General features: G+C 38.4%; 1 protein-coding gene across 2 annotated transcripts in view; it reads left to right on the forward strand.

Moving 5' to 3' along the window:
• LOC124802951 (serine/threonine-protein kinase unc-51) overlaps window positions 1–22,027 on the forward strand; it is a 173,724-nt gene that overhangs the window by 128,975 nt on the left and 22,722 nt on the right. For both annotated transcript variants that reach the window (XR_007017168.1, XM_047264046.1), the window contains exon 19: window positions 8,625–8,773. Coding sequence is in view for 1 of the 2 variants with exons in the window: in XM_047264046.1 (XP_047120002.1) it covers window positions 8,625–8,773 (149 nt within the window). In the remaining variant the exon portion in view is untranslated. The remainder of the gene's footprint in view (window positions 1–8,624; window positions 8,774–22,027) is intronic.

A 22,027-nucleotide genomic window follows, 5' to 3' on the forward strand; every position in this document is an offset into this window, starting at 1 on the left:
GTGCCCCACTTGTGACGGGATACTTTCCGGGACTGGATCAGGCTCTGAATGTGGCTCTCCAGCAGGGATACGACTTCCTCAAATCCTGCCCTGAAATGAGATCCATCCTTCATGAAATCCTCCCCACTCCACCAAGAGTATCTTTCCGCCGTCCACCTAACCTTTGTAACCTCTTAGTTCATCCCTATGAAATCCCCAAACCACCTTCCCTACCCTCTGGCTCCTACCCTTGTAACCGCCCCCGGTGTAAAACCTGTCCCATGCACCCTCCCACCACCACCACCACCTACTCCAGTCCTGTAACCCGGAAGGTGTACACGATCAAAGGCAGAGCCACGTGTGAAAGCACCCACGTGATTTACCGACTGACCTGCCTATACTGTGAAGCTTTCTATGTGGGCATGGCCAGCAACAAACTGTCCATTTGCATGAATGGACAAAGGCAGACAGTGTTTGTTGGTAATGAGGATCACCCTGTGGCTAAACATGCCTTGGTGCACGGCCAACGCATCTTGGCCACATGTTACACCGTCCGGGTTATCTGGATACTTCCCACTAACACCAGCCTGTCAGAACTCCGGAGATGGGAACTTGTCCTTCAGTATATCCTCTCTTCTCGTTATCCCCCAGGCCTCAACCTCCGCTAATTTCAAGTTGCCGCCGCTCATACCTCACCTGTCTTTCAACAACATCTTTGCCTCTGTACTTCCGCCTTGACTGACATCTCTGCCCAAACTCTTTGCCTTCACAAATGTATGCTTGTGTCTGTGTATGTGCGGATGGATATGTGTGTGTGTGTGTGTGTGTGTGTGTGTGTGTGTGTGTGTGCGCGCGCGAGTATATACCTGTCCTTTTTTCCCCCTTAAGGTAAGTCTTTCCGCTCCCGGGATTTGAATGACTCCTTACCCTCTCCCTTAAAACCCACATCCTTTCGTCTTTCCCTCTCCTTCCCTCTTTCCTGATGAAGCAACCATTGGTTGCGAAAGCTTGAATTTTTTGTGTATGTTTGTGTTTGTTTGTGTGTCTATCGACCTGCCAGCGCTTTTGTTGGGTAAGTCACATCATCTTTGTTTTTAGATATGTCTACTGTAAAGATAAAAATATAAAAATGTGAAAGAGATGAAACTGGTGGTTATGCTCATACGATTTGGGCATCTTTTTTTAAATACTGCACCAATGTACAAACCCACATTCAATTCTCGTACCTCATAGTAACTAAACTGCGGAATCACTGAAACCAGGTAAAAGACAGGAAATAAATAAAATAATTAAAGTAATTAATAACGGGGTGGTAGTTACATACTATAAAGTTTGTAAAACAACTGTGAAGTGTCAAATGGTATGTAGTATCTGATCAAAGTTTTCTAGGAACTTTCGAGTGTTTTAGTTTGATTTCTTCATTACTTGAAGGATGTTTGTGAAAACTGTTGCATAATTCTACCTCCTCAAGAATGCTCATAACTTTCTTTTTATTCAGTTTATGAAGGATCTGCATTCCATTAGCTATATTACGTGCCTCATGCCTCTCTAACATAATTTGAGTCCCCTAAACCTTTCACTACATGTTCTGCCCATGTGACGTACATAGAACTTACCACATGTTCCACAGTCAATTTTATAGATACCTGAATGTAAGAGTTGAGGTATTCTTTTGAGTATTGTGCTACAGTCTCATTCTCTTGAGAGTTCTATGTGTAGAAACCTATTTTTATTTTGGTGTTATGGAATACTCTCGTGACATTACTTGAGATGTTGTGAAGATAGGGTAAAACACTGTATAAAGGCTTTCCTGTCTCTGGTTCCTTTAGTAGTGTTATCCTATTGTTCATTTTCCCTTCTTCCCATTATTATTGTACATTGTTTGTACCATATCTGTTTTGTATCTGTTATTCCTCACAATCTGCTTCAGTATCTGAAGCTCCTAATCAATCTCATTTTTTTTCCTAGAGAAACATTTATTAACTTTCATATCACAGAATGAAAGGTATGTCAAGATGAATTGTGAATACAAGGGATGTCAGGATGAATTGTGAATAAAGATATCTGTTGTAGGTTTATGAAAAATTTAATGTTTTGATGTCAAGAAATGAAGTGTTGCCCTAGATCCAACATAACATTTATCTTAATATGAATGCTGTTCAGTTGGAGAAACATAACATTAATCTCATCTTTAGAACTATCAAACATAACCAATGTTCAAAACAATTTTAGTCTATTGTTTGTTTTTTAAAATACATGATTAGATTTGATCTCCCTCGATCATTTTCAGATACATGTATTTTTGTCCTCGACCCATCATGTCTGTATCAGTGCCATACGGTAGAATACTGTGTGTTGTCGGCATAACATTTATAGTGAACCATTTTTTTCAGCTGTTTGTTTAAACTTTTGAAAAAGAAATGCAGTCAGTATGATTGATAAAAATGTGTGCAAACTTGCCTGATGTGGAACTACCCTTGCTGTGTGTACGCATTACTCTGAAATGCAAAATAATTATATGAGAGGACCAGCCATGGTAGTTAAATTTGTTCTTTTCTTCATTGCTAATCTTTTTGTATTTATGCAAATTAGTTCTTATGATATTGATACTCTGTGCTATAGATGCATGTGTGTAATTTGGTGATGTCAAAGGACACTAGCTTAGTGTTAGAGTTGGGATTTTGTTATCTTGAATATCATTTATCATGTCTTCAGAATTCTTTACTCCATGTGTGGATTCATATATGTAGTCTTTTGATCAAACTGTTAAGCTTTTGCTTAATAAATAAGTGGGACTATGTACATTGTTCATGATGGGGCAGATGGGATTATGTTGTTTGTGTGTTTTCATTTGTGCATTCAGCATAGATTTCTTGTGGTTTATTGCAAGAAGGGATATTATTTTTTATATTTAAAAAGGAATTTGGAATTCCTTATAGTTTTCCTGCTGAAGGCATTGAATTTCTTGCTAGGTTCTTTATCAAATTTAATGATCTTGTCGTTAGCGGAGAATTCGTACACTTTATCTACGTATTCATCATGTTAGATGATAATGACTGTGTTTCCCCTGTCTTCCCCAACTGTTATGGCTTTCTACACTTTTAGTTTAATACTGATTTCACATATTATGTAATTATTCTTAGGACTGACATTCCTGGTTTGTTTCTCCAAATTTTTTTGCTTTTCTTTGATAAAATGCAAAAATGCATTCCACTTCATGTTGCACTATGGTATTTCCATGTTTATTCTGCCTGGCCTCACAGTGGGACATTATTTTATCGTTAAGTCTATGTGGGACTACTTTGTTTGCATCTGAATATATTCCTGAACAACCTTGTACATGATTTCTAATTGGGCAGATTCTAACTGCCTATCAAGTACTAAATTTATAAGGTATAGTTTAACGCTTAAACTACTTTTTTGTTAAAACTTATTATGAATCTGCTCTTGTCCATAAAAGTTCACTTTTCTTTTCAGTCTGTTGAGCTACACTCATCTTAGCGTTTATCTTGATGTTAACATATGTGGTAGTCACATTATTAGTAAGACACTTCCTATTAAAGTGAATGCTTTCATTTAAATTCACTAACTTGACTTTGCTCCTGTGGTATGTAACAACCTCACCAAAAATCCTGTAAGGCATTCTTTGCAGTATTTTAATGCAACAGGATTCACAGCCAGTGCAGGAAACTCATTGCTTTCAAGAAGGTTATCATGGCTGTGGACCCTGTTGAAACTAAATTCTCATTAACCTTAAAATCCAAACAATGGAAGAGTTGGGATGGAATAACATATGGCCACACAGAGGAAGATGCCTGCTCAAATGTGCTGAGTAGCAAAGTGTGCTTTTTTATATTGTTTATCTTAAAATTCCAGAAATAAGATTTTTATGTTCCGAAGTAAGCCATTTAGCTATTCTTAATTAGCTAATGTATGCAGTCTCAGAATTGCTGAATGAAGTTGACAACAATCGAGAACTTCTAAAGGAGGTTATAACAGGCAGTAAAAACACGGGTATGCAGGTATCAGCTTAATAAGTCACAGCTGCAAAATACTAACACGAATTCTTTACAGACGAATGGAAAAACTGGTAGAAGCCAACCTCGGGGAAGATCAGTTTGGCTTCTGTAGAAACACTGGAACACGTGAGGCAATACTGACCTTACGACTTATCTTAGAAGAAAGATTAAGGAAAGGCAAACCTACGTTTCTAGCATTTGTAGACCTAGAGAAAGCTTTTGACAATGTTGACTGGAATACTCTCTTTCAAATTCTAAAGGTGGCAGGGGTAAAATACAGGGAGCCAAAGGCTGTTTACAATTTGTACAGAAACCAGATAGCAGTTATAAGAGCCGAGGGGCATGAAAGGGAAGCAGTGGTTGGGAAGGCAGTGAGACAGGGTTGTAGCCTCTCCCCAATGTTGTTCAATCTGTATATTGAGCAAGCAGTAAAGGAAACAAAAGAAAAATTCGGAGTAGGTATTAAAATTCATGGAGAAGAAATAAAAACTTTGAGGTTCGCCGATGACATTGTAATTCTGTCAGAGACAGCAAAGGACTTGGAAGAGCAGTTGAATGGAATGGACAGTGTCTTGAAAGGAGGATATAAGATGAACATCAACAAAAGCAAAACAAGGATAATGGAATGTAGTCTAATTAAGTCGGGTGATGCTGAGGGAATTAGATTAGGAAATGAGGCACTTAAAGTAGTAAAAGAGTTTTGCTATTTGGGGAGCAAAATAACTGATGATGGTCGAAGTAGAGAGGATATAAAATGTAGGCTGGCAATGGCAAGAAAAGCGTTTCTGAAGAAGAGAAATTTGTTAACATCCAGTATTGATTAAAGTGTCAGGAAGTCATTTCTGAAAGTATTCGTATGGAGTGTAGCCATGTATGGAAGTGAAACATGGACGATAAATAGTTTGGACAAAAAGAGAATAGAAGCTTTCGAAATGTGGTGCTACAGAAGAATGCAGAAGATTAGATGGGTAGATCACATAACTAATGAGGAAGTATTGAATAGGATTGGGGAGAAGAGAAGTTTGTGGCACAACTTGACCAGAAGAAGGGATCGGTTGGTAGGACATGTTCTGAGACATCAAGGGATCACCAATTTAGTATTGGAGGGCAGCGTGGAGGGTAAAAATCGTAGAGGGAGACCAAGAGACGAATACACTAAGCAGATTCAGAAGGATGTAGGTTGCAGTAGGTACTGGGAGATGAAAAAGCTTGCACAGGATAGAGTAGCATGGAGAGCTGCATCAAACCAGTCTCAGGACTGAAGACCAGAACAACAACAACATGCAGTCTCCATTATGAACAAGCCTACAAAAATGCTGGCATGCTTAAAACAACTGTCAGGCTGTCTCAAAGCTAACAAAACTGATGTCAGTTCTCTTCAGTGGTAGTGTACTCTTATTCATGTTAAGGTTTGTAATTTATGAGGAAGTAACTGTTTGATGTTTCATTAAAGTGTAACCATGGTTCTGACAGAATGTAAATGATTTAAGAGTGAATAAGATCACTCACCGAATAGCAGAAGTGTTAGGTCATTGACAAAAGTTAGTCTTCAGAAGAAATCCTTTCATGAGCTTGAGTGCACACACACACACACACACACACACACACACACACACACACACACAGAGTGCATGTTCATTTGCCAGTTGGACACACAGTGCTGAGATCGCAGCTTGGTGGGTGGATTGAGGCAGGGATTGTGTTGTGTTGAGTGCGGTGAGTAGAGGCAGAAAGAGGCAGGAAACAGGAGGAGGGACTGGGGATTGGTAGCTAGTAGATTAGAGGAAGACAGCAGGTATGCAGGTTAGGAATGTGAGATGGAGGGATAACAGATACATGGGTTAGGCATGTGACACACAGGTATTAGAGCTAGTTAGTTGTAGTGTACAGTGAACATGATGTGGATGTGTGAATTGGGAGGAGGTGATGACAAGTCAGAGGAAGCAGAAAGTATTGTGTAGAGAGTGTGGTACAGTGGTTTGGCAGAGATTGAGTCCAGGAGAATCACAGGAGTGAAGGGTATGTTGCAAGGATAACTATCATCTACATAGTTCAGAAAAACTGGTCCTGGGAGGAAGGGTTGAAATGGCATGGTTTGCGAAGCAGCCATTGAACTCAAGCAAGTTGCGCTCAGCAGCCTATTGTGCCACTAGTTGGTCAACTTTGTTCTTGGCCACAGTTTGGCAGTGGTCATTCGTTCCAGTGTACAGCTGGTTGATGGTCATGCCCAAAGAAAATGCTGTGCAGCGATTGCAGCAGAGCTAGTATATGACTCGATGTATTAGCTGGGTGAATTGAGCAGGTCTTGTACCTGTTGCTTCCATAGAGATGTGACCCCTGTGGCAAGGGGTTGGTTTCTTAACTTTCTTCCTGTTGATTTTTGTCCAAACTTATATTTGAGACAGTTATTGTATTGACAACTAAGAGTGCTGCACAAGGAAACTCTGACTTTGAGTTAGTTGTCTAGTTAGACCTGTGTAATAGCAGTAGCACTAATGTTGATGACAACAAAATATTAGTTGCTAATGACCTTGTATGTGCTATGGACTAAAGGACAGTGTGAAATGAATCACTGGAAGGTTCACAGAGGAATCATCTGTAGGATTTAAGTGGTACTCTTGACAGAATAAACACTATCAACACATTCAAGATCTACAAAACAAACATGTAACTTTGAATCTGAGCAGTGAAGATAATCCTGGTGATATTAGTAACCGTACTTCCTCGGTATGAAACATGTAGAAGCAAAGTTTGTTCTGAAATTACTTAATAGACAACACTCAGGAATTGCTGAATGAAGTTGACAACAATCGAGAACTTCTAAAGGAGGTTATAACAGGCAGTAAAAACACGGGTATTCAGGCATGATGTCAAAACAAAGGCCTAATCATCCCAACTGAAACCTCCTTAAGAGACAAAAAAAAAAAAAAAATGGCAAGTACTACCACATGTGAAGATTCTTACTGTTTTCTTTTCTTACACGAGATAATGCATCATTAGTTCCTGCCTCATGGTCACAGTGTCAATGAGGAATACTACCTGCAAGTTATGCCCCATTTACACGAAGCAATAAAAAAAAACACAACCAGAATTGTGACTAAACCACTCGTGTAAATTGAATCACAATAACGTCCTACACACCTCGATAGTTCTTTGTAATTTTTCGACAAAAAGAAAAGAAAACATTATGTTGCTTCAGCCACTGTATTCTCAGGACGTGGCCCTCTGTGACTTCTGTCTATTCCCGAAGCTGAAGAGAACCATGAGAGGATGTTGTTTTGCCACCATTGATGAGATAAAAAACAGAATCACTTAGCTAAAGGAGCTGAACACCAAAACCAAAAGTGAGTTCCAGAGACGCTTATAAGATTGGAAAAGTTGCTGGCACAAGTGTATTATTGTACTTCAGGGAGATTACTTTGAACAGGATGAAGTTGATGTTGTGAATAAATAAAGATTCTTTAAGAAAAACAAAAATTCCCATTACTCTTTGTTCATGCGGCATGCAAGACTTCATAAATGTTGCAAAATAGCTGTTTTGTATATTCCTCATCTCATCCTTAATATATGTGTTTTGCTTATTTGTTTCTATTGGATAATAAATTGTAGAAATATGGATGTCTTCATAATAATTTCCTTCCCCTCCTACATGTTGAGCATAGCCAATACTACTCTTTAATTTGTCGCATAGTTGAAGTTAGTGATACTTGTAATAGAAAACAGAAATTTTTTCTTTTCAAACATTTACAAAACATTTATGACTATTTTTATTATCTTATTTTCCTTGACTGATGTCAGAACCTAAGTTATTTGTTTTATATATTGTTTGAAAATAATTTACTCTTGATTTAGCTTGCGTAAATTTTCTGTTTCTGAAATTTTCTGATTGCTTATATGTTTCAACAATTCCTATAATGATTGTAATTGTAATTGTCAGCATTGGAAAAAATAATTTTATGCATTGAATTTGTTGCTTAGTGTGCTTTATTAATACAAAAAAGTACAGCCTAACATTCAGACAGTGCTTTGTTTTTTCTATAGCTGTAGTATCAGTGTGTTCAGTATTGTATAATAGTATAATTGTGGGTATTGTAGACTAGATAGTGTACGTAGAGTGTCTGTCATTTTCAGCTGCTTACTGTCTGTAAAAACATCCTTTTAAACGGAGTAAAAGTTCTTACCATTTTATTGGTGACATCAGTTACTATATGTGTGGTGTCTGTTCTCTCAGACATGATCAAAAGAACAGACACTACAGATTTATGATTCTGCATACATATAATGAAAGAGAAATACCGACATCAGCCACGTCTGTGGGCACTGAAATAATTCAGTGGCAACAAGTGAAAATTTGTGCTGGACTGGGATGCGAATCTGATTTCCCACTTTACATGAATGATCACCATAACTACTTCATCTATTCAAGTAACATCCATGTTAAGTCACTGTGCCTTTTCCATTTATGCGTGTTATTTCTTGCTCACTTCTAAAAAAAAAAAAAGAGAGAAATATCACTACAGCCCACTGTTTTTAAACTTGCATAAATGTGAGTAGTTTGTTGTACGTCATATAAAAAGTAAAGTGTCACATTACAGTGTTTCAGCATTTTTGTTTTCCTCTTTGCAGTGGTCAGTATGTTGAATTCAAAATTTCACCAGTGTTTAAATGAGTGCAAGCAGCTAAATACTCCTGGGCTTCTGCAAAAAGCAGGAGTAGATCCATCAAGCACTAGTATCACTGCAGATAGAATTCTGTACAACCATGCAATCCAGATGGTAAGTTATGGAAATTGATAGTTGTTACATTAAATATATCACAAATCATGCATTCTTTGTATAATGAGAGCTTAATTATTCTTAGTGAATGCAGAAACAGCAAACTGACAAATGCCAGTTTCTGTCAGAATACTACGCAAGTATTAGTCATTATTCTCAAGCTTTTGTCACTGGAAGAATGGAAGAAGAACAAGTGCTTATAGTCTTTGAGTGAGTGATATGGATATCATGTGGCAAAATATACAAAACATTTCCCTATCCTCATATCTCTCTGCAGTCACCTCATTTCTGCATTTATTCATCTGCACATTGATATTAAATTATGTAGGTCTTTATTTTTCATCTACTTGTATTCATTCACACTTGAGAACTTGTTAGCTGGAAAGTGCCTGGTTCCCATCAACTATTTGGTGTTAACTTAATTCTAATCATTTGTGTCATTGACTACATACTTACTGATTTCTTCTGTCTGCTGCCCCCTCTTCCTCCTCCTCTCAATTTTTGATACTGTTTCCCTGTACCCTGTCACATATTTCTTTTAAGTTTTAATTTTTCTTTCAAATATTGCAGTATATGTTGTTTTTTATTTACTTTGGCTTTCCAAATGTTTGTTTCTTTGTCCTCTATCACTGTCATTCATTTATACTTCCAAGTACAGCCTTCATTATCATAAGCTTGTATTGCTCTGCCTCCTCTGACTTGTCAGGTATTCAAATCTTATCTGTTTCTGACATTTCATTATTGATTTCTGTCTGGTCTGTCTTGCACCTCTCTCAAACTGATATGCTGGGTGACTGTTGTTCTTGAGCTGCCTCAAGCTTTTCGAACTTTGAATCTCTCTCCATGGATGAATCATTTCCTGGTTCTGGAACGTAGTGTCTTTGTTAGATTCTCTTCATGTGGTTAGTCTGCAATCACCTTTTAACTGTAACTCATTTCTGTATTTATTCATCCGCACATTAATATTAAATTATGTAGGTCTTTATTTTTCATCTACTCTTTTGTAGAATGAACAATGTATGAAAAGGTAGATTGCTGCTCACCACAAAGGGAACAAGTTGCAGACAGGGACAGTTAAAGACACTTACACATATGCTATCGGCCTCAGCCTTCGTCAGAAAAAGAGAAACACACACCATTTATTCAAACAAGCTGGCACACCTCATGCACACAACATCGGTAGCTCAGGCCACAATAAGCTACTTTGTGTACTACTACTACTACTACTACTAGTAGTAGTAGTAGTAGTAGTAGTTCCAGTTTTTGCGAACCATCCTAGACTAGTGTTCCTGGAAGAGAGGATCATTTCTTCCAGGAATGCTAGTCTTGCATGGTTTGCAGGAGAACTTTTGTGAAATTGGGAAGATAGGAGATGAGGTACTGGTGGAAGTAAAGCTGTAAGGATGGGTCATGGGTCGTGCTTGGGTAGCTCAATTGGCAGAGCACTCGCCTGCGAAAGGCATAGCTCCCAAGTTCGACTCTCAGTCCGTCACACAGTTTCAATCAGCCAGGAAGTGTCAGCAGTTAACATTTTTTAATTATACAGATTTTTCCTGTTTGGTTGTACGATTAATGATCAAGTAAACCTATTGTTCAACATTTCTCTTAATGGCTGAAAAAGTTGTTCACCAAATATCAACAGTTGTTCATCATCTCATTAAGTTGCATGAAGAATCTTCGAGTGCACATACGGCACTAGCTCCATGACAATGTTTTTATGTGGCATGTCAATTCCCCTTTGCTACACAAGAAACAGTAAAAGCTGAGATAGATAGGATGTGTGGTTTAAGTATCATCGTGCGCACTAGTCAGTGAGCAACACTGAAGGTGAAGAAATCCTGTGGAGTATTAGAGTATGTGATAATTTTAATGCCACCATTAGCATCTTGTTTAATAGACTTTTATCCTGTTCCATGATCTAAGGAATTATTGGTAAAATTTACTGGGGGACAGTATGTTTCCAAGGTTTATCTTGCAGAAGAATATTTAAAATTGCCTTTGAACACAGAAAAACAGAAGATCCTAACTCTCAGCATGCATTTTAGCAGGTATTAATAGATATATTTACTTTCAGAGTGAATGAAACAACCTGTTTGTAAAGTTTCTAATTGTGCATACTACGTCAACAATGTTATTATATAGCAGTGGTTGCTCAACTTAAAGATGACAACCTGTGTTGTCATCTTGACAAGTGCACAAATTGAGTAAGGGTCTGCTGAAGCCCTTGTCACTGATAAGGTGCAAGCGTCTAAGAACATCAAGGAATCAGTCATTTTTAGGTAAAGTGAACTGTTACATGAAGTTCGTACTCTCAAACTCCGCACCTACTTAGGCTGCAGTCACAGTGGCCAACGTCAGGCCATTCTGCCAAAGTCTAACAGTGGCCCAACACTGCCAATCTTTTCAAAACAGTATGCTAGTATGGTCTGCGGTCTTGATGCAGCTTATCTCAGTTACATCAACATAATTCAAATTAGTTTGTTTGCTACTGTTGAATTGGGTGACATTCCTGCACACTAGACATGGATTGTGAGAAATTTTTCAACATAGCACAAGATAGGAATAGTTTTTGGCATCCAGAGGATGAGAAATTCGAGTGGCCCCATTTGTCAGTTTTTACTAGTGATCCTTAGACTTTGTTTTGCCTTGCGTAGTGGTTATCACTTGTAGATTTAACTAGTGTGTAGTACCCATAAGTCATTTGACACTAGCAGTTTGAGATTATGTTGTGTGGTGTTGTATGATAAATAGCACACAGAAAGTTAACTGCAGAACAGTGTGTTTTTGTTTTGCAAATGTCATGGAAACCTGAACATAATTATTGTGATGTGGATGTCATCTGCGAGACACTCGAAATCTGTATCGGTGATTTTAGGCCAAGATTATGTATTCAAGAAAGGAAGGAGACATTTGTCAATTTTATGCTTAAAGTTACTGTATTGTATCTTTGTTAAGTAGTAGTAGGTAAGGCATTAGCTGTCTACAAATTATTATTAATTCTTATGGGTGTTTTTATGTTAATAGGATGAAATTGTTAGATGAGTTGTTTTGCAAATCTGATATTTGTGTTTCCACTTTTCAGTGCTTTAGGTGTTCAACATTCTGTGTATTATTCTAGAATTCATGTTTGTCTTTCTCATGTATTGCCCAGTCAATGGGGGCCAAAAAAGGTAGATTAGGGGGAAAAAATCGTTTAGTTGCAATTAGTTGCAAGTTTTTGCACAGTGCTTTGGAGGGAGTGTTATGAACTAAAAATCCTGACTGGTGGGGTTGAGTGTTGGGTTTGGGGTTGTTTCAAAGGTCACTTTTTTATGTTTTCTTGAATAACGTAAAACTGCGACTTCTATTGAAAATGTGTCCCAGTTAAAAGTTTTTACCAAAGCAGTTCTATTCTTTTTTTCTGTGGCTGATAGTTTCCATGTTGCAGGGAATAGAAAAATCAGATTATTAAAAATATGTGCTAATGCTGTAGGATTAATGTGTACCTTTAAATGAAATGGTTTAATAACAAATGTTTGTATCAGATCTAAGTGCAGTAGAGCCACATCAAGGAATATGTTGTGTTCTGGGGTTGTAACTGCATTGAGGTGGTGTGTAGAAGTGCAAGGGAAGGTAGGTCACTGGTTGTGTTCATGCACTTCCCTTTTTCATAGGTCTGCAAACTGAAGTTTGAGTAGGTAATCCCTCACTCTTATCCAAGCCACTATGTCACAAAAAAAAAAAAAAAAAAAAAAAAAAACTAGACTGTTTCACAGAGTTATACGAGCCCCCAAATTGCGCCTAATGAATGACAGGTGATGCAGAGCACAGGCATGCCCTGCAAGCGTCAATTTTGCACAAAATGCATTAATACTACATGGAATGCATATATGAATTACTAACTACACTAACACAGGTAATGCATATGAATAGAATCTACAAAAATTTCTGCATACAGTTTCAGGCTGCAGGGTAGAATTCGATTTTTAGTAACCCCCTACAGCAGCTGTAGTGTTCTCCCAGGAAAGGCAACTTCCTCCCACCATGAGTGCTGCTCACTTTTCACTTTACAGACAGACTCTACCTACCCAGCATTTCCTGCTCAGTTCTCTTATGCGAGTGGGCAAAATGAGTTTGTGTTTATATACTGGAGTTACTCTCAGTTTATTGAGTGAGTTCTTATTTGCAGCTGTTAAGTAAGCTATTATGCAAAAAAGCTCAACAGCTGGAGCTGTCAACTGTCTAAGACACTGATGAGCCTCTTCCAAGTGCAACATTCCACACTCTCTGCAACTTGCTGATCCCGTTGTTGATATGCCACTAGACCCTTTGGAGAACATCCCAGCACTCCCCTCACCCCTCTGCCCCATAGTTCACATTAATGACTGGGCTATGTTTGGCCTAAGTGTCAATTAAAGGCGGGGGGCATCAGTATCTTTGCCTAGCAATCATTTCAATTCGGACAGCATGCCAGATACATTACTGCTATCCAGTAAAGTTACACCCATGCCAGTTCAATTGACAAACCACTGTCTCACCTTACCAATTAAATATCTGAATTGGTTCTCTATTAAAGACAAGAATTCATTCACTTGCCATTTATGTTGTTAGTCGTAGTTTACAACGCTGCTGTCCAGAATGGTGATTATGAATGTAGCTTATTAACTGCTGTGTCAGGTAGTGAACTATGGAATAATAGCATTGAGGGAGAAAAAAAGGTAGAATAAAAAGTATCACGATTTTATAGATGACTTTTACAGAGAAAGTTCCATATTTAAGTCTTCCTAATTACTGACATGGTCAATTTGTTGGTACTTTCACTTGGTGGTGGAGCTTCCTTCGCAGAATATAGATATTTCGCTACAGATCAGCTAAATGGTTTGAAACATAACATACATATTAATTCAGTTAATCCATACTGACAATTTCATTCCCACACAGACTGAATGGCCGTTGCTTTCATACTCTTTATTTCTAGCATTTACTGGCAGCCTGTTTACAGTGAACTTATAATAGTATATACAAGGTTGATCTGTGCAAAATCAGCTCCAAATCAGTCTTTTTTAATGCAACATGGAAACAGCTCATCCAGTATTTCACTCACTCTAATGTAATGTAAAGTTCACGCAATGCCTTACTGGTGTATGTCTTGCAAAATTTCACTGTTTATATCTTAGAGATGTTGTTATTGGTCATGTAGCTCAGTTGTATAGATTATTAATTTTATGAGTGAAAAATTTGGGATGGAATATAGTACGTACATGAGGATAGGTCACAGCTGGAAGTAGAAAAGGTATTAACCACAAGACAAGCACATCGAAAGAATGGTAATGATAAATTGCTTAGCTTGTGAGAAAGACTCATCAGATGTAGAAATGTGTTGGGATCCATTTTGTTCATGTTGCATGTTCATGACTTCGCAGACATAACTAATAGTAACCTCAGACTGTTTGCAGATGATGCAGTTATAGACAGTGAAGTACTGTCTGAAGGAGGCTGAAAGATTGGCCACTTGCTTTAAATGTTCAGAAATGTAAAATTGTGCACTCCACAAAACAAAAAGATGTTGTATTGTGTTACCGTAATATCAGTGAATCACAGTTGGAATCAGCCAATCATACAAATAGCTGGGTGTAACAATTTGTAGGTATATGAAATGGAATGATCGCATAGGATCAGCCTTAGGTAAAGCAGGTGACAGACTTTGGTTTATTGGTAGAATACTAAAAATTGCAATCAGTCTACAAAGGAGATTGTTTACAAATCAAGAGTGCGACTCATTCTTAGAATATTGCTCAAATATGTGGGACACATACCAGATAGGACTAACAGATGATATTAAACATATATAGGGAAGGGCAGCACAGATGGTCACACGTTTGTTAGACCCCTGGAAGAGTGCAAGAGTGATGTTGAAGAAACTGAACTGGTAGACTCTTGAAGATAGACGTAAACTATCCCAAGAAAATCTCCTAACGACATTCCAAGAACTGACTTTAAATTATGATTCTACAAATATACAACAACTCCCTATGTATTGCTTATATAGGGATTGTGAGGACAAGATTAAAATAATTACAGCATGCACAGAGACATCCAAAGAATTACTTCTCCTGCATTCCATACATGAATGGAGCGGGAAGAAACCCTAATAACTGGTACAGTGGGACATACCCTCTCTCATGCACTTCACAGTGATTTGCAGAGTATGGATGTAGATATAGATGCAAATGTTGAAAAACTGTCATCAAAGTTTGTGAGAAGTGGCCACTGATGTACTAGAGAACTTGGCTATGAAATGCTTTACTTCTAATCGGGAAGTTGCAATGGGAAGTTAACATTGCAAATTTATTTTACGTTGGATTTCTTAAACATTGTTCAAAAGACCGTAACAGATTACCTGCCCTGTTGTAATCAAAACTGAGAGCTAGTGCCTTGTTTCTAATGATATTACTGTAAATAGATTTTAATACTTAACAGAAAAGAAATTGTGCATCAGATTCATGAAATAGTGCTTCCATAGTATGAAGGAAGAGGTTAGAAATATGATATTATCCTCCCAGGTTAGACTGTAGCCAAAGTTGCTTAGCTCTGCATTCCTTGATTGAGTGGAGTCAATAGAGTATCGAAACATCTAATATGCAGTTTTAAAATTTTGTATTAAATGAGAGTTCTCCACCAAGTTAGTGGAAAACATAGTGTGTGTTTCCAGTTTCGCTATAGCGTATGTAAGTAAGTAAGCAAACAATTTGATGAAATACAATGGTTCAAAAGAAAAATATCTTGTGCACCCAGGTGCGTTTTGCCATTGTTACAAGGAGTCTTCAATGGGTGTCTTGAAATATTACACAATTTTTTTTCTTTTCCATACACAGATTAATCTTACAGATTTAAATACGGTTCATTGAGGATTTCATAATAAAATGGAAAAATACTTATCTATCAGCATGTAATTCATTATTTTTGAGCCAAACAGCTTTCTCTCAGATAGCAAAATGGTTGAAAGTTTCCAATTTTCCTTTTGGTCACTGTTTTCAATAAATAACACTTCAACCACCATTTTCTGTGTGTATCGTGTCATTTGTTTCTGTAAGTGTTGCCAGCTTTCTCAGATTGGTTTGCTTTCTATTTTTTTTCTGTGGCTATATGCATGCTGATGTAAGTTGTGTGTGTGTGTGTGTGTGTGTGTGTGTGTGTGTGTGTGTGTGTGTGTGTGTGTGTGTGTGTTTGTTTGTGTGTGTGTCCTTTCTTTATTTTTTAAATTTTTTCCCCTATACTTATATTCTTGGGAGAGAAATGATATTTGTGATCATCTATTGGAATTACTGTGTATTATGTGATCAATAAGTGTAAACAGTCAGTAGTTAGTCATATTCACTTGGTCGTGTAGTCTTATCTTCCTTTCAGCCTTTGTTTTATGTATGCAGTAATTTTCTTGTAAGGTTAGGAGATGTCTTTCTTTATTTATTTTATTTTCATGTCTTTCTCTCTTGTAGTAGGTTTGTGCTTATTTTCTCTTAAATGTTCTGCAAAAGTGGAATGGCTTATCCCATATTCCTATGCTCTAATATATTGAAACTTCCTGGCAGATTAAAACTGTGTGCCGGACCGAGACTCGGTAGAGCACTTGCGCGCGAAAGGCAAAGGTCCCGAGTTCGAGTCTCGGTCCACCACACAGTTTTAATCTGCCAGGAAGTTTAATATTAGCGCACACTCCGCTGCAGAGTGAAAATCTCATTCCCTAATATATTCTTCGTACTGAGTGTCACATGTTCTGCTGGTTTACCCTACATATCTTCCATCACATTTTGCGTTGCAGTAGGTATATTCCTGATTACTGTCTGTTTTGAATGCTATGTTTATCCCTTCTCATTTGAGAACATTTGTTATTTGATGTGTGCATTTTTGCATGTGGGTAATAGTGCTCGGTCTTGAATCTTCTTTCTTGTTTTCATGTACTCTTTGTGTTATTGTTGTTCTGTTGCTGTATGCGGTTTGTTTCTGTGGTGTTTTGTTTTGCTGCTGTTAATGGCTGTGTGTGTGTGTGTGTGTGTGTGTGTGTGTGTGTGTGTGTGTGTGTGTGTGTGTGTGTTATTGAGACGTGAGACATACGCTCAAGGATACTTCAATTCAATAAAGATAAGGAAATAATTATCAATCAAACACAAACTCTGGCTTGTAATTTCCAACAGATTTTATTTAAGAATTACACGACAACAGCAAACTGCTGTTACCCCAGAAAAATATACATAATTGCCCTAGAATTTGAAACAAAATGTCTACGAACATCAAAGCCCACCCCAAACAATAAATAAGTTTAAAACCCTCTTTACATAAATCTTAAGAACCGTGCAAACAAGAAATGGTTTACTGATAAAAACTTCCACAGAAGCAGGACACCTTTTAAGACATAACAGCAGAAACCACTCTGAATAAGATTTTAAAAACCCAGTACAATGAAAGGCATCTTTCAGGTATTACAAAATTTCAGTGACAAGTAAAGGCACATCCGAGGTGTGTGGAAATGGGAACTCAGATCGAGCCGGAATAAAAGCTGAAAGGAATGGTGAAGAAGGAAAGACGGGTGCCTCGGCCTCACCAGGAACAAGTAATAAAATACTCAACTTAAATTCACTGAAGAACTGGAGTCTGCTGGTAAACACAGTGACCCCGCTATCGGTTACTTTTGAAACTGGCAGACACCAAAGCGTCATCCTCCAGTTAAATGACCAGCTACAATGGTTGACACACACCGATGGTTATACCACTGAAACAACAACGTAAAACCTCACAGCAACTGGGTAATATCCAGAGTAACACAATCCTTAACACATTATTAAAATTTAAAACAAGAATACGGCGACAAGGGACCCACAATCCATTCATATTACCTAAATACCAGCAGACAGCCATAAAATTGAACCTGTGGTTGTTTCAGAGAGAACAGACATGCACTTAGATATACAATCTGTATCTCAAGTGTGTCCAAAACAGGCAAACCTCATTCACACAGGTAACCACTGTTCGATAAGTTATTCGCCAGTGGTCAATACGAAACAGTGCTGGTTCCAAAGCGGTGTTGAGATTAGAGCCACAGTCTCAATTGATAAGATTATCCCTGGTACAAATCTCAATGCTTTCTCTAATGACAGTGTCCCAGTATTTGGAAGTCTGCACTAAAATAACGGTACATTCGTATTCTATTGTATGATCCTCTGACAAACTGTGCTCTGCAACCACCGACTTGTTAGGGGTACATTAGCTGAGCTGCTGGTGCTCTCAGCATCAATCTCCAATTGTGCACGCTGTTTGTCCAATACATGTCTTGTCACATTGGTACATAATTTGATATACCCCAGCCTTGTGCAAACCAAAGTCATCTTTGACAAGCTCCAATAATAACTATGTTTTATTGGGCGGGCAAAAGACCGTTCTTATGCAGTGTTTTTTCAGTATGTGCCCACTGTTCCTCTAGCTCTGCAATTTCTCCCATCTCCACATGTTGTACTGTAGCAGTGGGGCGAAGAGCACACTTAATCTGCCACTCTGAGTATCGATTTTCAGAACACACTTCTGAGATGTCCAGTTCCTGTGGCAGGCTCTCTGCATCTGAGATGGTACGTGCTCTATGTACTAGTGCTTTTAGTAGCCCATTCCTCTGCAGACGGTAGTGGTAGCTACCTGTGTGCAAATAGAGGTCAGTGAGGGTTTCCTTCAATACATAGCATGGACCAGAGTGCCATCTCTCCTCTTGACCATGACGTGCAGGAATTGTCTGTCTTCTTCTTTGGTCTCAATAGTAAATGTGATGTTCGGATGTATCGATTTCAGATGTACAACGAAGTCAAGGTGTTTGTCCCTTTCATGGGGCTAGATGCTGAATGTGTCCTCCACATAATGAAAAACCAAATGGGGAAGATCAACGTCAAGAATACCAGCGGCACACTCGACTCATGTACCTCAACAAGTCGGCAATTGCACAGCACTGTTTGTCAGAGAATCATGCGATGGAATATGAGCAGACCACAATTTTACCGTAGATATCCAAATATTAGGACAGCATCATTAGAGAAGCAACTGTTATCAATCAGGACTGCAGCTAGAGTGTTAGCAGGCTTTGGAACCAGCACTGTGTCTAATTAAGAAGACACTCAGTGAACACAAGGATCTGGCAACCACAGAGGACACAGCAACTATATTGACACTACTACAGATGCCAATGCAAATGTCTTGGCCACTGCAGACATGCACCCTCAGGTGCAGACTGTGGAAGGAACGGTTTGAAGTAAGTTGGCCACTTGCCCTCAGGAGCTCAGTTCATAAATGCACCTGACAATGGTCACACATCTAATCGCCAATCGTATTGTGCCTCAGTAACACTTTGGGCTGGCAGTACACCCATGGACTGTTTGATCAACAAATTCACTGGGAGAAGCTGAGGAATCACACTATACGCCTTTACGGGGAGGAGAAGTATTGCAGAAACAAAAAACTCGACAGGCTGCACCACCAAAGATGTCGTTTGCAGGGTGCTGAGCATGTTATGCCAAACTTTGCTAAGATCAAGCATTACATCGATTGTAATGCACCTAGGAGAATCAAGAAGCAGGTCAGACTTGCCTTGGTATGTGACGGTACACTTAATCCACTGGAGCCTTGAGTACAATTCTCAAGAACTTTTAAAACTATATTTACAACTGGCAAATAATTTTAACTCTTTGACCTGGGACTCGATTGATGGTGCTACCTGGGAGGCAGCCGATTCCACCCATCGGAAGGCTACAGGATGACAAACAAAATTTTCATGTCTCATTGACAAACTCTCATTGGCAGCCCCATGCAAGACTGTCATCAATCTAACATGCAGCTCCTTGATGATGTGGTTCACACCGGTCACAGATATCATCAGTGTAATTGATTGACACTAAGACTCTGAAGTGAAACATTACCAGCAAATATAGGGTTTGGAACTGGCAAGAGTACCCTGAGATTGTTAGGTAGTCTGCTGATGAAAGCAATGATACTGCTGTTCTATCCTTCAAGGATTACACTGAGAAAGTACAGAGCCTGCTAAATGATGACTTCTACAGGAAGATCAACACTGATCCCAACAAGAAGGTGAAGAACAAGAGTGAAGAAAAAGATCAGGGTGCTTCTCAAGGAATTTGAGTTACCAGAGGGGCTCACCAAGAATTTGCATCACAAGGACCTGTACCTACAAGACTTACAGACTTCCCTAGATCAAACAAAAATGGCGTGCCATTATGGAACACTGTCAGCAAAATCTGAACTCTTACATGTTTGCTGTCAAAATACCTGACAGAGATAATAAGTCATTATATAGGTAAATGCCTACATCATTGCCTTAATAATGCAGATTTTCTTAAATGCCTAAACAACTTCAGGCTGAAGGACTCAGATATCACCATGAGCTTTGACATCATTTCATTTTTCACCACAGTTCCTCTATGTGAATACTAGAACTCATTGATCAGAAACTTGACGAGAAGACCACCAACCTTTGCATGCATTTTCTAATCTCCACAAATCTTACATGTAGTAGAGAATACTATGAGCTAAGTGATGGAACCGCAATGAGCTGCCCACTCGCACCAGTGGTTGCAAATTTGTATATGTAGCACTTCGAGGAAGAGACCTCAATGTCATACAAACGAAAACCCACCTGCTTCTTCCATTACGTGAAAGACACCTTCTTCATCTGGCCCCATGGAAGGCACAAACTGCTTGACTTCCTTGTACAGTCGTGGACAAAACGAGCGAGACCCCTCGCCTTTTCGTTATGCTGATCCGCACAGCTTTAAAGTCTGCTACACAGCATAACAAGCAAGGCGACGAAGTGTTACCAACATACTATACACAGACGTGAAATTGACAAACTATCCGAACTTAGTAAGACTGTTTTCACTCATGTTTAAGACTACATTAATGCTGATTAGTGTGTTAAACACAACACGTAAATATAAGGTATAAATGAAAGAAGAAATGTTAATTAGTGTGAACTGTACTAATAAACATGAATTTCAGCTTATCGAGATAACACAACTGTTCTAGTAAGACAAAGTACCCCAGATCGTTACGAATTAGCAAAATATGTGCATTCGGCCGCGCAACGATGTGTGTCAACGTTCAGACCAGTCATAGTGGATTGCCTTTGCTGACCTACCATGAAAGTGTGCAAATTTAGCAATGTGTGAAGATTCATAACGAAATTCAGTTAAAAATCATTCAGTGCCACACACAAATCAATTCAGTTATTGACAGAAGTGGAAAAAGGAAGGCAGTAACAAGTATGAAGTTCTACAAGAGTTTCATATTGACATCCACAGGGCGCCAGATACACGGTGAAGAAAGTAAGACTAATAGGGTTCAATTTTTACCGATTTAGGTGACGAAATCCTAACAACGAAAATAGCTACGACATTTACTGAAGATGAGGGCCGCATAAATAATTCTCCCTACTCTTTATTCGGAATGTTCTAGTTGCAGTCGATACAACAGCATATTACTCATAGCTACACTTTCGATCTAAATCATGTTTACAGGAATGCAAATAAAATCCATCTTCTTACACACGTGGTAATTCAGATCATAGTATTAATTCCACCGTGTTTTAGAAGTGCGAGCATTACCATTGCTAGCTAGCTTAAGAAACATTTCGGCTAATGAACGTCTTCTGGCTGTGGCGAATCTAATGGAGAATTCGAAAAATTGTCGAATACGTTTTACAGCTATGTAGCCGTTTATTTCCTGGAGTGGTGCAGAATTATCCTACTAAATTTACTCGCTAATAACAGTATTTTGTTATTTTGATAAAAATCCCGAATGATTGTCACATAAGTGGTGACATAAAGGTAGAAAATTCATGTTTTAGAGTCCAGACAGCTCTATGCAACAGAAACTGAAGATCATTTTGCCATTTTCATTGCGAAATTGCCGGCTTATTCATGTCTGAGGTGATAATAGAGGCAATCCACTATGACTGGTCTGAACGTTGACACAAATCGTTTCACAGCCGAATGTGCATATTTTGCTAATTCGTAATGATCTGGGGTACTTTGTCTTACTAGAACAGTTGTGTTATCTCGATAAGCTGAAATTCATTTTTATTAGTACATTTCATACTAATTAGCGTTTCTTCTTTCATTTAGAGCTTATATTTACGTGTTGTATTTAACTCACCAATCAGCATTAATACGAAGATTGGAACTTTAAATAGTGGCAACTATTTATTCACAACCGATACAAAACAGTTAC

Source organism: Schistocerca piceifrons, chromosome 1 (assembly GCF_021461385.2).
Source record: "Schistocerca piceifrons isolate TAMUIC-IGC-003096 chromosome 1, iqSchPice1.1, whole genome shotgun sequence".
NCBI classification, from domain to species: domain Eukaryota; kingdom Metazoa; phylum Arthropoda; class Insecta; order Orthoptera; family Acrididae; genus Schistocerca; species Schistocerca piceifrons.